This window comes from Lygodium microphyllum, chromosome 22 (assembly GCF_053477565.2).
Source record: "Lygodium microphyllum isolate KBCC chromosome 22, Lygodium_microphyllum_v1.1.10, whole genome shotgun sequence".
In the NCBI taxonomy this organism is placed as follows: domain Eukaryota; kingdom Viridiplantae; phylum Streptophyta; class Polypodiopsida; order Schizaeales; family Lygodiaceae; genus Lygodium; species Lygodium microphyllum.
In genome coordinates this window covers 42,645,958-42,663,403 of record NC_141156.1, presented here as the reverse complement: position 1 = coordinate 42,663,403, position 17,446 = coordinate 42,645,958, and the positions used below count along the sequence as shown (strand labels likewise).

Sequence of the window (17,446 nt, the reverse complement as noted above, 5' to 3'; positions counted from 1 at the left end):
TTCCATATACTTCTTCGTGAAGCTTTAGCATTGTTTCACCAATAGTTGCAAAGTGGATGAAAGAGGATGACTTGGTAGACCATCCTTAGTTATTATAACTTTACCGAGATGCCTTTTAGTTAGAGCTATTTGGACTCAATCAGGTTTAGTAGAGCAGGATCCGAAGCATTGCCTAATCCTCAAGGGCAAGGTAGCACTTCCACTCCTCTAGTTGTGGACAGCTCTTGTATGTAGTGGATCTCGGATGTATTTAGCATACTTTCAAGGTATTGTATTGACAGTATGTTTGCCACGAGGTCACTACTCGGTGTACTAGTCAATATGAGATATATGCACATGAGTATGAGTTTCACCCGAGCACTGAAACTATACTTTTGCATCAGTTTATGATTAGTTTGGCATGAGTTTTTTCCTTAATTTGAGAAAAAATGCTGATCAGTTTCAGCTCAATTTTTTATCAGTTTGAGAATCGTCTATGGCCACTTTTGGGATCAGTTTTGCATTAACTTTTGCATTAGTTACTAATAAGTTTTTGCAATCAGCTTGCGATTAGTGTGGGGTCACATTTGTAGCAGTTTCTAATCAGTTCTTAGATCAGCAAGTGATCATCTTATGATCAGATTATGCTCAATTTTCAATGGTTTACAGCTAGCTCCATGGATATTAGCATGTGAGTAAATGCCATTGAGAGTTTTAGCCATGGTTTATGCTGAAAGTATGCTTTATTGTGGTTTTAAAGTCTGAACAGTGGAGAAAAATGAGTTATGGATGTATCCAATGGGTTTCTAGTAACAATTCTAGATTGTTTTTCAGATTTATGTCATCTTTTATGCTGGCTAGAAATTTTCAGTAAGGTTTGGGACATGTGGCATGGTTAGACAACAATGACCAATGTTGTGACTGTGATGCCTTATGGAAATTTCAATATAGTATGCTTTTCCTTTGGCACAATGCACACAATCGAGGACGATTGCAAGGATTTCAAGGGGAAGGTTTGTCATGGAGATGTGAAATTTCGAGATGCTCTAATCTTGCCGATAATATTCCATTAAGATATTAATGAAATGTGTAAGGTTGTTTAGCACATGTGACGCACATGGCAGTTATTTCATGGTAGCAGGCCAAGGATCGTAAGGATGCAGTTGTCAAAGGCAAAAGTTGTGATAAGTTATGCCTAGTAGGTACTAATAGTACTCAGTGTTTGATTTGGGCCTAGACCAATTTATTGGCTACTAATGGCATACTAGGTAGCCCTCGATATCAAATTTGGACCTAGACCAATTTATTGGCTACTAATGTCAATGGTGACATTAGAGACTATGCATTAATTAATTAATTAATGCCGATCTAAGGCTTCATAACTGCTTAGGGACACTTGGAAGACAAATTGGCATGGCCAATTTTATTATTGGCTGCTGGTGAAATTAATTTTTGAGCACTATAATAATTATTAAAACTAATTTAATAAGCCAAAAAATGGGATTAGAAGGTTGCCACTTGACAAAACTTGCCCATGCAAGTGGAAAAAACGTTTTTAGGAGCTGGTGGAGTCTATTCCAACCATTGTGAGAGAGAAGGCTGTTAGAGAGCAAAAAGAAGTTGTTGATGTGATTTGTAGCCACCAAGGATCAATTCTACTACAACAAGTGACAGCAATTTGGAGCCCTCCAAGAGCAGGTGACACCAGCCCAAGGTCCCTCTCATGTAGGTGACAGCATGCAAGAGGAGGTAACTGTCTTTCTTGTGGTCCTAAGCTGTAGGTGATAGGTTCCATGGCTGTTTGAGCAAGGAGGCAGTAGCAATTTCTCAATGTTTCTCGCAATGAAACTCTGAAATTTCTCCCTCTAAAGCAATCTCTCTCATTCCCAACCATTTCTCAAGTTGTCTCAGCATTTTCCAACAGTTTGAGGCATCACAAAATCGGCTTCCCCGCATTCTGAACCTGCATCTGAAGCTGTCTAAGCTTGTTGATATGCTCCCGCAGCGAAGAAGACTTGTTTACGGACAAGGTCCGCATCTGAACCTCCAAAGAAACCCGCTTGATAAGAGTCATCCGGTTGTACATCTGATCAAGCTCCAGCCAAATCTCCCGAGCCACCGTCAAGTGCTCGATGTGAGCTATCAGATTGCTGTAAACCCTAATTTACAATAGAAATTAGGGTTTTGATAGCCGCCTCGAGATATGTGCTCAAAATTGAGAACCTAGGACTTGAATTCCAACAACTAAAACTAAGCAATTTCAAGGAGATTCAAGAGGCCAGTCAGCTAATATCAAATTTGGGATTGAATTTGTCTTTGAAGCAACAAGGTGAAGGGCAATCCCCAAGCAAAACAATGAGCAAATTGGTTTGGTCAGTTTTGACAACAAGAGGCACTTGGATTAGTAGAGGAGATCGGAGGATCTCAATTGTACTTCTTTCATTTGCAATATCAAATAAAGGAATACCACAAGTAGCACCAGTTTGGGGCCGACCGGGTGTCCAATGTCCAAGATTAAAGTTATAAAGTATGCATTTTCAATTTAAGTGAATTTTATGCTTATTGTAATTAGTACTTAATCAAGTTATTTACCACTCCATCCGAGGAGGAAGGTTTTTTTTAGGTAATGGATGTACAAATTCAGATTACAGCCCGCCGACCTCCAATACCCCAACCTCTCATAGAGAAAGATGTCTATTTTATCGATCCATGCCCTTAAGACCATAGAGAGTTCTTTTTTAACCTATATACTTGTCCATCCAAGCTAGAAAACCTTGGAGATTGCTTCATATAGGTTTTCTCCTTTAAGCCTCCATTCAGGAATGCAAACTTTACATCCAACTAGTAGATCAACGGTCTCCTGTGGCAAGTTTAGTAGACGAGCCATCTCCTATGGTTGGCAATGGCAAGTACTATCTGAATCATAGCTATACATGCAATGATAAAGTCAATACCAGGTTTTATGTAAATTCTTTTGCCACCAAGGAGTAGGCCTTGTGTTTGTCCAAAGTAATGTCACCATGATAATTGGACTTGAATATCCACTTCACCCTAATTACCTTATGTTTAGCAAGTCTAGGCACCAACTTCCAAGTGCCACCCCATTCTATAGCCTTCAATTCCTCTTCCATGGCCTTGCGCTGATGATCATACTATAACACCTCTTCAACAAATGTGAATTCCCTATCTACTATGGCACGGGGCATCGACCCATACTTGGTGCCTTGCATACGCCTAACTACAATGAGAACACGATGGCCCTTCCGTCCAATCCCACTCCTCAAGGATACCCTCAATGCTTGCATCACAAAAGGTATAACAAACCCATTGAAAGGAGGCTGATACTCCCCCCTATTGAGCTAAAATAAGCATTACATACTGAATTAGCCTCTTGAACAACCCTAAAAATGCTTAATTAATGAAAACCCTAAAATGGTGTGCAGTTCAAGAGAGTTTAAAACAATGCAAGGCACAATATTCCAAAACTTTCTATCAATAGATAGGTTGCCCTCCATTTAGCCTAATCTTGTTTTTGCAAGTTTCACACCCTCTAGCTTCGCTACCTACACCCCATTGCAGAGGACATCTTAGCCAAGGCTGCCCAACATTGTTTCTATCTATCTAATGCCTATTTCCAGTCTCTACTCTACAATCCATACCTTCTATTGGTGCTCCTTGGTGTCACCAGCCCTTCGAAAGCTGCGTTTGTTGCAGGCGGCAGTTTTCAAGCTGCGTTCATACCTCAAGCAACATTCCCAACAGCTAGCGACCACATTGCAGGCTATGTTTATATTCTGGCTGCCATGTTGGACCCCAAAATGCTGCATTTGCCCCATTCCGATGCTGTTATGCCTATCGTCCTACCCTTGGATGCTGCATTTACTGGTTTCCACACTTTCTTGCCTGTCTGACACTAATCGAGCATCATTGTTTGCTACATTTGCTGCTGTCGAACATCTTGGAGGCTGCGTTGCTATGTTTTGGGACCCATCGGAGTACAACACCCTCTTCTGCTCATTAACTCTACCTCAATCTGAGAGAGAGAGTTCGTGGTACAATTTTCATTCCCTGCACGATTTGTTTGGTGCACGAGCATTGTATATTCACTATTCATTCATTCATTTAGATCTTCATTGTGTTCATTGTCTCTGAGTTATCCTGACCCTAACTATGTTTTATTGAGATCATTCTTTGTCATATGCTTTCATTTATGTTTTTGCGTTAGGATATTTCTTTACATGGTATCAAAGCAAGGTTCTCTTTGAAGGAACCTTGGCCTTTTATTTGAAAGCCCTTCGCAAGAACCAGGAACAATAGCAAGGCAAGATGACATCGACTATGTCTTCACCACATCATCGTGATGCTCTTGAGCCTAGCACATCGAGACCCAAAACAAAGTGGACCTCATGCCTTCACTACATCATCATGATGCTCCCGAGCCTAGCACATCAAGACATCGAGACAAGAGACAAAGTGGGCCTCACCGCTTGCTCCTCCTACTTTCAACATGGTCGGAGAGTCTTTAAACTATCGTAGAGTCCATAGACCATACGAGACCTCACCAGATGAATCCAATCTCATCCTCATATATCGAGCTCAATAGTAGATTGAAGGTAAATTTGAGTTTTTCCCTTTAGATTTGGTGTACTATCTAATGACTTTGTGGGAAGGACAAAAGCTCCACAAAGAACTAATCACCCTGACGTAGAAACTAGCATGGAGTACAAACTAGTTTTCCCTCCACTACAATCATCTCCATCTCTACCTCTTTTATCTTTTCCATACACTGCTCCACCCTCATTCACTCCTATGTCAAATACTCGTATCAATACTTCTGAATTTTTTGAATTTACTTCCTCTTTGCCACAAGATATTGGTGTTGCTCAGGATGAAAAAACTCTTCATACTAAGTATTGGTTCATAAGCCCCAAAGAAGATAGATTTTTCCATTTGAACTCAAGAAAAGATAAGAACAAGTTGCAAGATTCATTGGTGATTGTTGCTCCTTCATCTTTTCCTTCAAATTTTACATCTCATGGTCAAATTGATTTTGGTGAATCATCTTTTTGCTACTTTACATTTAATGGACAAAAGAAACCTAACTCATTTTCCACTACTACACAAATGACAAATCCATTTAATCTCTCACCCATCCCACCCACTAGTTTTGCTACACCTTCCTTTCAATCTCCATTAAGTGTACCTTAATGTCCTTTAGGACCTCGTTGTTTCCTCAACCAAGTGGTATCTCCATGATGGAGGTTCATCCTTCCATCTGCACACTTTCAAGTTTTTCACAACTTGGAAATGTCACCTAGCTATCACCAAGTGTAGATTAGTTGGTACCACAATTTGCCTCCATGGCATTACCTAGTGAGCCTTCTAGTCAATATGCTATGCCCTAGTCGACCGTTGGTGTCACGATGACATAAAATTTTATTGTTTTGCTTAGCATTTGCTTAAAACTTAATCAAATGTGCTAATATGACTTGCACATGCGAGATGCAAGTCAATTATTTCACACTATGGGACCTAGGACCTTGAGATATCAATTGGTGCCAAAGACAAAAGTTGTAATAAGTTATGTTTAATAAATACTAGGCAGTACCCAATGTGAGATTTTTGCCTAGACTAATTTATTGGCTACTAATGTCAATGGTGATATTAAAGACTAGGCCTTAATTAATTAATTAATGCCGATCAAAGAGCTAATAACTACTCAGGGACTTGGATGACAAATTGGCCTAGCCAATTCAATTATTAACTAGTGAGATTAATTTTTCTAGCACTACAATAATTATTAGATTTATTTTTAGAATTAATATTCTAAAAATTAATTTAATAAGCTAGATAATGCTAGAAAATGGAATTAGAAGACTGTCACTTTGCAAAACTTGCCCATGCAAGTGGAAAAGACATTTTTAGGAGCTAGTGGAAGTCTATTCTAGCCATTGTGAGAGAGAAAAGTTGTTAGAGAACAAGAAGAGACTACTAATATGATTTACAACCACCAGGGATCAATCGTGCACCATGTGATAGCAATTTGTAGCCATCCAAGAGTAAGTGATAGCAACCCAAGGTCCTTCTGGTACAAATAACACCATACAGGAGGGGACAACAGTCTTTCTAGTTGTCCTTAGCTGTAGATAATAGCATCCATGGTTGTTTGAGCAAGACAGTAGTAGTTTTTCAACGTTTCTCGCAATGAAACTCTGAAATTTCTCTCTCCACAACATTATCTCTCATCCCCTAATCATCTCTTAAATTATCTCAACATTTTCTAGTAGTTTGAGCCATCAAAGAAAGAGATTTCAATCAATCTTTGCTATAAAACCTAATTTACAATAGAAATTAGAGTTTGACAGCCACCTCGAGATGCATGCTTAAAATTGAGGCCTTAGGACTTCAATTTCAACAAATAAAATTGAGGAATTTCAGAGAAATTTGAGAGGCCAACCAAGCAATATCAAATTTGGGACTAAATTTGTCTTTCAAGGACCAGGGCGAAGGCCAATCCCTAAGCAAATCAAGGGACAAATTGGTTTGAAGGCTTGCTAATCATTTATGATAACACGGGGCATTTGGATCAACAAAGAAGATTGTGGAATCTCAACTTGTACTCAATCCATTAGCAATTAAAGTTTGAAAAATATCGAAAGGGACACCAATTTTGGGACCAACAAGTTGTCCATTGTCCAAGATTAAAGTCATAAAGTGTGCATTTCAATTTATATGAATTTTATGCTTGTTGTACTTAGTGCTTAATCAAGTTATTTACTAACCTATCCGAGTAAGAAGCCTAGTTTCAATTGGACAAGGCTTACATATCCTACTACCTTCACTCCACTAGCACTTTATAGAAACATTTATGTTTCAGTGCCTCCCCATCAATTGGCACCCATTGGACATTTTCAACCTATTTCTACCTATCCACCTCCACCTCCTACTTATCCCCCTCCACCACCTCCTTATCCATCTCATTCCACTTATCTAACACCTCATGGTTCTTCCTCCTCATCAATCAAACATGCCTTTAATGACAAGACTCATTTTCAATAGGCCATGCACTACTTGGTCAAACTTGATGAGATATGTCCTTGACTCATAGAACCTATGGGATCTTATGCGGGGGTTGGTATCCCAACCTAATTTTCTGCACCTGTTCCATACAAGGTTGTCCACTCATGGAAGGCTAGGAATACCTCTACTATTGTCAAGCCAATGCAAGGTCTATTACATGAATTTTATTCCTAGCTTTAGCATTTTAACTTAGCATCCAAGCATTGGTCACACTTAACTAACCGCTATGCGGCTCAAGATAGGACCCATCATATCAATTTGGATCATGAGCTCCAAAACTTTAAAATCATTGATCGCTATGTGACTTGAGATAGGTCCCATCACATCAATTTGGATCATGAGCTCCAAAACTTTAAAATCACTATCCGTGATGACTTGAAAGTCAAGTTGACTAAGTATCAGCACTTTCTCGCCAAGTTCTCTCCCACAGGAGCTCCTAAGTTCTCAAACAATTAGATCACATTGTTTCTTAACAAGCTGCCAAGAAAATACTTTCATTTTGTACACGGGTTATCTCACAGTCCACTATGCCCACACTCTATGAATTTGAGTGTCACCTATTGCGTTATGCTTGGCTATTTGATCGGCTATTTGATCAATTTCATAGTTTGACCTCTATAGAGGGGCTCTCATTGCTTCTTCTCAGAAGGAGCGAGAAGGAAAGGATTAAAACAATCAAAATTCCAATCAAAATCAATCTAGTGAAACACAAGGAAACTCCTAGTCATCTCTCAAACCTGTGTGGCAAAATGTACTAAAGAAAAATCGGTAGTCAACACTATTAGAAGGCTAGCCACTTTGACAAGAATGTCAATTAAAGGCAAGAGACGCAACACCAAAAGCTAAAACTCAAATCCTTACCCCTCAATCGAGCAACCCCCAACAAAGGAGGCAAAGTTGTGGCAACCCTCAATAGGGGTAGTAGTAGCGAGGCCAAAACCTCACTGGCACTGGTCAGCCATCACAATCGACAATAGTTTTAATGCTAAACGGCTTGTCTAATTGGTCTGCAAAGGCCCACATCATCTCCATACAAACATTTGAGATTGTGAATCTTATCCACATCTACAAAAAACTGCCTTCTAATGAGGTGATTGTGCAGAGGCCCACTCATTGTAGTTCAGTACTTCAACTACTCCTTGGATTGTAGACAATGGAATTACTCATTATATAACCCCCATTCAAGACATTTTCATTTCCCGAGCCCTTACTGGATGATGTATACTATGTCCCCCAACTTGGGGTGAGCCTATTATCAGTTCAACAACTTTGTTAGTTGGGTCAAGTAGTCTTCTTCACAACAACCACAATCGAGATCCTTGACTCTCAAACTGATTTAGTGACTTCTCATGGTAAGGCACAGCCTAGTGGCCTATGCCAAATAATAGTTCCTTTCCAAGACAATAGCCAAGGGCTCTATGTTTCACCACTTTCAAGCTTTAGCCACTGCATGGGAGCCTATGAGCACTGAGAGTCTTTGGCATTTCCGCTTAGGATATCTCAAATATGACTCTCTGTAGGAGTTGTCGCGTAGACAAATAGTTGATAGCCTTCCACGTCTGAAGCTATCGTGGGATATCCGTAAAGCTTGTCAACTCGGAAAGCAACACCATACCCCATTCCCTCAATGGTCTATACATAGAGCTCAGGCATCTCATGGATTGTTTCATGTTGATCTTTGTGGACTAACATCCATTGCCACTTTGAATGGCACACTGCAGTTCTTTTTTATTGTGGATGATCATTCTGGATACATGTGGGTGTATTTTCTCAAGCATAAATCCAATGCCTTTACATATTTTTTTGCTTCAGTACTGCTAGTGCAAAACCAAACTGGTTGTCGTATAGGATGCATGAGGAGTGAAAGTGGAAGCGAGTTCACCTCCCACAATTTTTCTAAGTTTCTTCAAGAGCACGGCATCTCACACCAACTTACCTCTACCAACTCCCCTTCACAAAATGGAGACATAGAGCATAGGAACCGGACCATCATGAGCATGGCACGCTCTATATTATTCACAGCAGAGCTCCTTGAGCGCCTTTGAGTCAAGGTTATTAACACTTCAGTGTACATCCTCAACTAGTGCCCGCGACTGTGGCTCTCCCTCAAAGGACTCTATATGAGGCATTTTCTAGTTCTTGGCCTGTAGTTTCCTACTTTAGAGTCTTTGGGAGTCGTGCCTACACACACACCTTTGATGATAAAATAGACAAGCTCACTCCCTAAGCTGATCTCCTGATCTTTGTAGGATACTCCTCCGAAGTAAAATTCTATTGTCTATTTGATCCTTGGATAAACAAGTTGATCGTTAGGAGAGATGTAGTATTTGATGAGAGAGACATTCTGTAGTTTTCTACACCTAACTTCGAGCCCTTTCCTCACATTATTTCCTTGGAGATAGTGCCTTCTAAACCGGTTCTACTACCCGCTTCCAACCTGCTTGCAAAGTTCTTCAGCTCTTGGGCCTCCTCTACAAGACCCGTTACCTCACTGGTACTAGCAGACTATGCAAGATTTTAGGATCCTTCCAACAAATTCCACTCCGGAGGGCCTTAGAAGATCTGTCTGGCTTGCACCTCAGGCATCTTTTGTGTCGCTCTTTACAGCTAAATACATAGCACATTTTCAGCCGAATAGTTAGCAGGAGGCTCTTCAACAACCCCAATGGAAAGAGGCCATGGAGAAGGAGCTAGAGAGTATTGAACAAAATGAGACTTGGGATCGTCCTTTCCTCACATTATTCCCTCGAAGATAGTGCCTTCACCCCTAGATTCTTTAGCTCCTACGCCTTCTTTGAAAGACCTGTTATCTCGCTGGTACCAACATACCATGCAAGATTCAAGGATCCATCCACTAGATTTCACTTCGGATGGCCTTAGAAGATCTACTCTGCTTGCACCTCAAGCATCTTTTATGTCACTGTTTATAACTAAATACATAGTGCATTCTGAGCCGAATAGTTGACAAGAGGCTCTTCAACACCCCCAATGGCAAGAGGCTATAGAGAAGGAGCCAAAGAGTATTGACCAAAATGAGACTTGGACCTTGATGGATTAACCAAGTCACAAGAAAGTCATCGAGACAAAGTGGATTTTTAGGACTAAGCTTAAGGTTGGTGGGACTTTAGACAAATACAAGGCTTGCCTTGTAGTGCAAGGGTTTCAATAGAAGCAAGGCATTGACTATGAAGAGACCTTTCCTCCTACTACGTGGTTGACATTATTTTGTTTGTTGATTGCACTCACTGCTCACTACGATTGGCCAATCTATCAGATAGATATCAAAAGTATCTTTCTAAACGATTATCTAGCAGAAGAAGTCTATGTGAAGTAACCACTAGGCTTTTCTTCTATTGACCGAAAAGATAAGGTTTCTTATTTACGGAAAGCTCTTTATTGGTTGAAACAAGCGCTGTCGTCATATCAACATGGAATGGCCAGTTTTAGGTTCCCCATCCATATTCCATGTTCCATACCTATTCCATGTGACTATATAGCTACATGGAATAGCAAATCATGGCATTTCTCATTTCCCTTCCCTGTTCCCATTTCCCTTCAATGTTGCTATGAATGCCGTCTTGGTTCAAGAGAATGAATGAATTTCTTAGAACTCACAAATACCATTCTATCCCTTATGACCCAAACTTATACGTTTGCATCACTTCAAAGGGGGATAACTATATCCTCCTATATGTAGATGATTTACTAATCATTAGCTCAGATTTTGCTGCCATAGCAAAAATTAAGGCTCAGCTTCGTTCTACTTTTGAGATGACAAACCTCAATTTATTGTCTTACATTTTGGAAATAGATCTGAGGGTCTGTGGTAGGAAAAATTCTTTGGTTGATTCACACTAGGAAAGATATAGCTTGCTTACTTAGTTTGCTTAGTTAGTATTTCACTACACCTAGGATGTCACATTGGATTGCATGTCTTCATGTTTTGAGATATTTGCGGTGTACCTATTCTTATGGCCTGACTTATGGTTCAAGTTTATGTTCGCAAGGGTACACTGACTCTAACAAGGCAAGAAAGCCTAACACCCAACATTCCCATGGTGGCTCTCCCTTTATCTTGGGCATGGCACCCATCTCTTGGGCCAACCATAAGCAAGACATGGTGGCAACACGAAGACCATCTACTTGAGGAGCTCACTGGTGGCACTTCAATTTCCATGTGACTCTCCTACCGTTGTCTATTGCGACAACCAAAGTGCTATTGCCCTTGCAGGCAATCCGATCATTACACCATAGACACAACATATGAAAGTCCACTTCCACTTGACCAGAGAGTAGGTTGAGCTAGACACCATCTTCCTAGAGTTTATGCCTTCATCAAATAATTTTGCAGATATATTTACCAAGATGATCAATCGGCTTATGCTTCAATACTTGTTACCCAAGATCAACTTGGATACACCCTCCCCTGTTTCTTCAAATTGATGGGCAAAGGGTGCTTCCCTCCAAGTTTCCCTTCCACTTTGAGAGGGGGCAACTTTCTTCTCTTGGTGCTAATAGGATGTTGTTGGCAATTTTTCTTCAAACATTATGTATATTATATTTTGTATCTTCATCCACATCATCAAGATGACATGATTGTAAAAGGATACTTAAGCAAGTGAATAATTCCCCTACAAGAACACTATCCAAGTGGCACTGTTGCATAGCATTTTGCATGAGCATGATTACACCTGAATTGCCTCTTGCATAACTCCAATACATTGGCATTTTGTTCTGTAAACATACATCTATCCGCATTTATCTCTTTTTAGTCTTTTCGAGTGGTCGACTCTAAATCCACTACATTCATGGCATTGCACATGGCAATCTTTCTTGCTTGCTTAGCTTTGCTAGCTTGCTTTTTGCCCACTTTTTTGTCTTTCCACATACCCACCATATTTCCACTTTTTTGTCTTTCCACATACCCACCATATTTGCTTCACACACCCTTTGCCTATTCCTTCGTTTGTGAAAGCCTTTGGGTCTTCCCCTTTGTCTCCCACCTCTTACTTAATCAAACCACAATCCATATTTCTTGAAACAAATACTCCCCGCAAAAAAAAAAAAAGTTTATTATGATTCTATCTGCCTTTGCAGGACTTGGTAGGCCACTAGGCAACCAATGTGCACTCTTTGTCCAATGCCCTAGCCTCTCCAAGATGACCACTTTAATTCCTTTGGTAAGATTGCCATAGTCTCTATAGTCTTGGTAGGCCATTGGGCAATCATCATGCACTTTTTGTCTAATGCCTTAGCTGCATCGAGGTGGGATACCTTGGGGTAAAAACATATACAAACAACAAACTAACCAAAACTTTGGATTGGCCTTTCTTTCTAACTTAAATTTTTGTCCTGAGAGAGGATATTAAGCTAAAATAAGCATTACAAGTAGAATTAGCCTCTTGGAAAATCCCAAAAATGCTTAATTAATGAAAACCCTAAAATGGTATGTGGTTCGAGAGAGTTTAAAATGATGTGAGATACGAGATCCCAAAACTTTCTATAAATAGGTAGCGTGCCCTCCATTCAATCTAATCTCGTTTTTGCAAGTTTTAAGCCCTCTAGCTTCACTACCCATACCCCCTTCACAAAGGACATCTCAACAAAGACTGCCCAATACTAATTTCCATCTATCTGGTGCATGTTTCTGGCCTCTTCCTCACAATTTGTGCCTTCTGTTATTACTGCTCCTTGTTGTCATCAGCCCTTCAAAGGCTGTGTTTGCCATAGACAGCAGTTTTTAGGCTGCATTCACACCTCAAGTGATATCCCCATCAACTGGCAACCGCATTGCATGCTGTGTTTATGTTCCAACTGATGTGTTTACCCCATTCTGGTGTTATTCAGCCTGTTGCCTCGCTCTTGGGCTGTTTTTGCTGATTTCCACACTTTCTTGCCTATCTAACACTAATCCAACATCATTGTTTGTTGTGCTCGCTGTTGTCCAACATCTTGGAGGTTGCCTTGCTGCATTTCAAGATCCATCAAGAATATGGCATACTCTCCCGCTCATTACCTTTGTCTCAATCCTCGAGACACAAGAGTTTGGGGTATAATTTTTATTCCCTGCACAGTTTGATTACTCCATGAGCATCATATATTCAGTATATTCATTCATTCATTCACATCTTCATTATGTTCATTGTCTCTCACTTACCCCGTTCTATTAAGATTACGCTTTGTCGTATCCTTTCATTTATGTTTTTTCATTATTCTTCAACCCCTCACTCCTAGGTCTCAGACTCTATCTCTAGATCACCCATTGGAGCAATCTCCTTGAGAGCTTCAAACTCTAAGGACTCCACCTAAATTGGCGGCGACATCCACCTTCACCTAGATCTCCAAGCATAGGATACTCCTCACCCTCCACTGTGGCTAGAAGCTCTACAAACTGCACATCTCTGTTGGTGTAGACATCCTAGGACTTCAAATCTAATTGCAATATTCCACTCGTTGGAATAATAGGCCACAAATTCCTTTCTAGTGGACTTTCGATCCATCTTATCATACTCCTTCCTTGGAATGCAGACATAGTGTCACACTCAAAGACCCATATACCTTTCTGAACGGTTATTTAGATGAGGATGACTATGTAGAGTAACCTTCCAAGTTTTCTCTTTTAAACCATAAGGATAAGGTCCTTCAATTGTGGAAAGCTCTTTATGGGCTAAAGCAAGCACCATGTTCATGGTTTCATAGGATGGATAAGTTCCTTCAAACTCATAGCTGCCATTCTACCACATATGACCTAAATTCATATGTCAAAACCACTTCAAAGGGGATCAGCGATATCTAATTGTTTGCTAATGATTTAGTCCTTGCTAGCTCAAATTACATCACTGTTGTAGATATAAAAGCACAACTTAACACTACATTTGAGATGACTGACTTAGGTTCATTATCCTATTTTTTGCACATGAAGATAGTTCGACATGGGGATGAGATCTTTGTATCTCTGCAAAAATACACCTTCACTTAGTGGAGCAATATTGCATTGATCAAAAATGGCCAATGGCCGCTTCACTTGATCCCACTATGAAGCTCTCTAAGGATTTCTATTGACCCTTCAATGAGCACACCTATTGATCTATGGTAGAAAACCTTCTTTGGTTGATTTGCACTAAGTTAAATTTTATGTACTCTATTTCTTTGCTTAGTCAATATTTCAACGTACCAAAAATGTCACATTGAATTGCTTGTTTGTGCGTATTGAGATATGTTCAATGTATTTATTATTATGGTTTACACTATGGTCATGATTTCATTTTGCAAGGATACAAAAATTTTGACTAGGCAAAGATCCTGATACCTGGCATTCCCACAAAGGTTATACCATTTCCTTGGGTATGCGAAACCAACCTTCCTTTTTGGCAAGGGTGGTAATAACCTGATTGTTCACTAATTACAGCAAGTAGTAAAATTCAAATAAACTGAAACACAAATGTTATCACTTAATCTTGGACAATGGACATCTTCTTGGCCCCAAAATTCGCCCCCCTCGCGGTATGTCTTTAACTCATATTGCTAAAGATTAAAGTACATTGAGGTCTAGCATGATCTCCTTCAATCTTCAATACATCTTGCTATCCATAGCAACTAGCAAGCCTTGAAATCAATTTGCTCCTTTGTTTGCAAGGATTGGCCTTTCAATCTGCTCCTTGGATGATAAATTCAGCCCCGAACTTAATGTTGGCTGGTTATCACTTAAAATTTCCTAAAATTCCAAAATGTGAGCTGATGAACTTCAAGTACCAGGCCATGAATTTTGAGTGTGCTTTCCGAGATGGCTATCAAACCCTCATTTTTGTTGTATATTAGGGTTCATAAAACAAAGCTCTAAATTCTTCATCTCCAACGGCTAAAATGGCCAAGATTGACTGAGATAACTTGAGAGATGGCTACATAATGGAAGGGAATGCTGAGTAAAGGCAAAATTCAAACTTTCTACCACCAAAAAATAGTTGTTCTCTGTCGCAACGCTACAATGTCAGCCCTTGGAGCTACCGCCTATATAGCCAAAAGAGATTTTATCAACCAACAATGAAATTGGCTAGGCCAAGTTATCACCCAAGTATTCTTGAGCATTTATTAGCCCCTAAACTAGCATTAATTAGTTATCACTGACATTAATGGTTAATAATATGATCTAGGCCAAAATTTGTCACCAAGACCTATCAAGTACAACTTATTACAACTTTTTCCTTTGGCACCAGCTAATGTCTCAAGGCCCTTGGCCTAACATGTGAAAGAACTAGCCTACACGTCACATGCGTATCTCATGTTTGCACATTTGATTAACACTTAATCAAATACTAAGCAAAGCATCAAAATTTCACCTCCTCATAACAAGCCTCCTACCATGAGGAGTTGAGATTAGTATGTATCTAGAGAGGTATGGGAGAACAAGGTATGTTAGAGGTGCCAAGTGGAGGTGGAAACAAGGAGTACTAGATATGTAGATGTCCTACCTACTATGAGATACAAGATCATGACCTTCCCCAATAGAAGGTGCTTGGAACTCTATCTTCTGGAGCTCTACATACTTCGAGATCTTGCTGACCTGACCTCAAGCATTAGTAGCAAGTACATAGGGCAGCACATAACAGACATTCACTAACTTCTTTTACAAGGCCCCACCACCAGCAATAGAGGCTCCACCATGCCCTGCCTGCACTGAGATACAAGGGCATTACCATTCCTTTTTCCATGAAGGGTTTGGCCCCTTTCACTAGATCATGGTCTTCCCTAATCAGAGATTCTCGAGACTCTATCTTCTAGAGCTCTACAAACATCAAGATCTCACTAACTTGGCCTCAAGCATTAGTAGCAAGTACATAAGGCAAACACTCACTGACTTCTTCTTGAAGGCCCTGCCACTAGCAATAGAAGCTCCACCACTTTCCCCACTAAGTAAAGACCTCTCAAGTGACCATTGACAAAGCCACAAAGATGTCTAGAGCTATGAGACCCTACCGCCTTGTTCTAGGTATCACTCACGTGATTATTTAAGGATCCATGCCATCAAATCCCATCCTTGTCAAACATTATTAAAGATCCTCCCCTTTGAAAATGCCATGTACTGAGATCCCTCCATAGCAATCCTATGCTAAATATTTGAGTACTAGGGGAGCCAAAAGCTATTGCATATATGTGAGCCTACTACCCCAAATTTTGTTTCAAAATTACATTGCTTTTAAGTTTTCATTTCATTTCGTTTTGTTTCTTAAGTAAAAAGGTTTATTTCAAACATTAAATAAACAAATCCTAAGAAAGCAAAACCACCTATAAGGTATGATACTTATCTTTATATTGAAACAGCAAAAAGATGTGAGACAAAAAATGGAGTAAGAAAACACTTTTAGGTAAAAGAAAAATTGGGAGAGAGAGAAACTACTATCATGAATAGACCAAGCCTCCCTATCAAGGGAAAGTTTTCATATGGAGGCTTCTTATCAGTGGTCTTTCCACAATGGATGTATTGAGTGATCACAAGATCACCTATGGTAGGTGTATCTTCTATACTACATGTCATGAAACCCTTGCTCATCTTTTTATCTCTTGCCCAGTTGCAAGACAGCTTTGGAGCTTCATTTCCCAAGTATTGACCTTAATGACACATCAACAGATGGCCACCCATTCTTGGGATTTGGGCAAGATGCTGTCCATGGCCATGTTACAGCCCCATCATCCTTGTCTCTTTCATTTTATATGATGGACGAGGGCAGATTACTTCCATGGTTTCAGCTGGTCTGATACTCAAAGAGGTGGCTGCTCCATGTCTCGATATCGCTTGCACCACCCCTGTTGTGCCCACTTCATGATCCCCATCTCTTGTCCCTATAGCATTGTATTTTGTTGCCTTTTGGCTTTGTCAATATTTGCTGCCTGTTTATAATTCTGCTTGGCTAGCCAGAAGGCCTGTTGTAAATACTTCATTAACACAAACATCTTCATGGAAACAAAAGGACAGAGAAACTGATGGCTATATAGTGTTCACGACTAGCATTCAGACTGCATCAAGGCATAGCAGTTGTATACTGACACTTCAAGTTCAACATTAATAATTTTGTCTGATACTTCTCAAAAGCATCATCATCCTAATCCAAGAAAGGACAGTACCATGAATCAAAAGACATGTACCATTGCTGTGAAATCATGTGTCAACAAGATATTGTTTGGCCGCATATCACGATGGACAATGCAACCACCACGACATTCTTCATGAAGGTATCGTAGACCTCGAGCAGTTCCTAGTGCAACCTTGAAACGCGATGGCCAGTCCAAGCTGCTTCTGTTTTGACCTGCATCTAGTTTATGAGCATATGAAGACCCATGGCCATTGCACACCAACAAGACTGCAAGCCTTCCTAGCCAATTCTTCATATTA

At 40.0% G+C, this 17,446-nt stretch overlaps 1 protein-coding gene across 1 annotated transcript in view; it reads right to left on the bottom strand.

Annotated features, from left to right (window-relative positions):
* Nucleotides 1-17,446, bottom strand: part of LOC148017082 (uncharacterized) — an 81,066-nt gene that overhangs the window by 49,290 nt on the left and 14,330 nt on the right. Inside the window, exon 9 of the mRNA XM_087662469.1 lies at nucleotides 17,200-17,360. Coding sequence (XP_087518595.1) covers nucleotides 17,200-17,360 — 161 coding nt within the window. The remainder of the gene's footprint in view (nucleotides 1-17,199; nucleotides 17,361-17,446) is intronic.